This window comes from Poecilia reticulata, linkage group LG8 (genome assembly GCF_000633615.1).
Source record: "Poecilia reticulata strain Guanapo linkage group LG8, Guppy_female_1.0+MT, whole genome shotgun sequence".
NCBI lineage: Eukaryota > Metazoa > Chordata > Actinopteri > Cyprinodontiformes > Poeciliidae > Poecilia > Poecilia reticulata.
Genome location: NC_024338.1, coordinates 27,399,972 through 27,401,830, shown reverse-complemented (window position 1 = coordinate 27,401,830; position 1,859 = coordinate 27,399,972). Strand labels below are relative to the sequence as shown.

Sequence of the window (1,859 nt, the reverse complement as noted above, 5' to 3'; positions counted from 1 at the left end):
CACACACACACACACACACACACACACACACACACACACACACACACACACACACACACACACACACACACGTTTGTATTTCTCCACATATGAGGGCTTTCCGTTCATTTTATTAACAGCTCGATTTATCAGTCCTCACAAGGTTAGATATTTTAACACTAAAGGTCAAAATTGAGCAGCACAAACAAACTCTCCGTCTCCCTCTGAGTATCTGCATCATTGGTCCGGAATGAAACGTTTGAATTATTCTGTTCCGGGCTCATTTGGTTCTGGAACCACGGACCTCGGGTGTCCCGTGAATGATTGGACCAGAGACCAGGTACTGACCGTGAGGAACAGAACCGTCCCTGCTGCCTCGGCGCAGTCCGGTTCGGGTTCCCCGCAGGGCTCCAACAGAACCGGGTCACAGCGCTCCAGAACTCTGACCGATAGAAACAGAGCGTTAGTTTCAGACGAAACCGGACTGGGATGAATAAAAATGCAGTTTTTAATCATTTTACAGGTCATACTTGTATTAAAATTTAAACTTTTTAACAACAACCTGAAAGATTTTTCAAATCTTTTTTCAAATCTTTCAGAGAAAACTTACTTCCGAACTTCCGCCATTTTTGTTTTCAAATCGCCCCGCTTCTTCTTCCTTCTCTTCTTCTTCTTCCTCTGTCAGTGTTTTCAAGCGGCGGGCAACCAGCGTGGAGGTTTATTACCGCCACCTACTGGACTGCAGGGTAAAACAGCAGATAAACAGTAAATAGTCTAATTTTAAAAGAATTTAACTACTAAATCATCATTCGCGGGATGTTTCCCAGTAGATTTAGTCTTTCTTTCTGTCTTTCTTCGTCTATTTTAATATCCACACCGTTTCAATTCTTTAAGCTTTTCCGTTTATTTGTATTAATAAATCTGATTGGATTGTTACTTCCTTTATAAAGTGTGTATAAATGTGGGTTAGGCTAAAGCTGCTGTAGGTGCTGTTTTAAATGCTCCAGTACACAATCTTAATGCTTGATCTTAATGCTTGATGTTGAATACTGTCTAATTTATCCAGATGAGTTTTAGCTGCTGAACTGTAAACTAAACAACCAAAATCAAAGTCAGATCTTATCATTCCTGTATAAATCTGTTTTAACGATCTGCCCCCCATTCACTACCAGCCAAACACCTTCATATATTCAACTTTCTCTTACATTTATCAACAATCTTGCCTATAAATTCTCATCGAATTTATAGGCAACCAGTAGGGGGCGCAAAAAACCACCAGTCACAGGACAACTATGAAACAACTATGAATTTCATTTGTATCTCTAATACCCGTTACATAAACATGTTCCTAAGAGTTTTAATTTCTGCTTTTTAATAATAGATTTCTTGTTTTAATTATGTTAACTTTCAGGGATTGGTTAAAATCCTAATTTCTTGCATTAATGTGGCGAACATTTTCCATAAGATACGTGACCTATTTGAAGAACTGAAAAACTCCGAGCTTTTTATTTCTTATCTCTACTCTATGGAGGACCAAAACGGACATAATAAGAAATAAAATAACGAATATATAAATAAAAGAATAAATATATAAAAGAATAAATGAAAGCATATATATATATATAGATAAAAAATAAAAGCATAGATATACACTTCAGCGTTCACTTAAATGTTAAAGTGTTCCCTTTATTTTTTTTAGCAGTGTATATTTAGTTTTTCCTTTTCTTTACACATGAGTTTCTGTCAAGTAATGTATATATTTTCTTTTTCATTTCCCCTAAACATGCGTTTGTCAAGAATAAATTATGTTTTGCTTTTTTTGCTTCTCCCTTTTCCGTTTGCTGTATTTCTGCTGCATCAATATGTTAATGAGGAGAGCT

The 1,859-nt window shown here is 36.4% G+C and overlaps 1 protein-coding gene across 1 annotated transcript in view; it reads right to left on the bottom strand.

The window, feature by feature from the left end:
• Positions 1-1,859, bottom strand: part of LOC103469459 (uncharacterized) — a 5,967-nt gene that overhangs the window by 1,993 nt on the left and 2,115 nt on the right. Inside the window, exons 2-3 of the mRNA XM_008417148.2 lie at positions 590-718; positions 328-421 (exon numbers count right to left, since the gene is read on the bottom strand). Of these exons, the coding sequence (XP_008415370.1) occupies positions 328-421; positions 590-606 (111 nt within the window). The 5' untranslated portion in view covers positions 607-718. The remainder of the gene's footprint in view (positions 1-327; positions 422-589; positions 719-1,859) is intronic.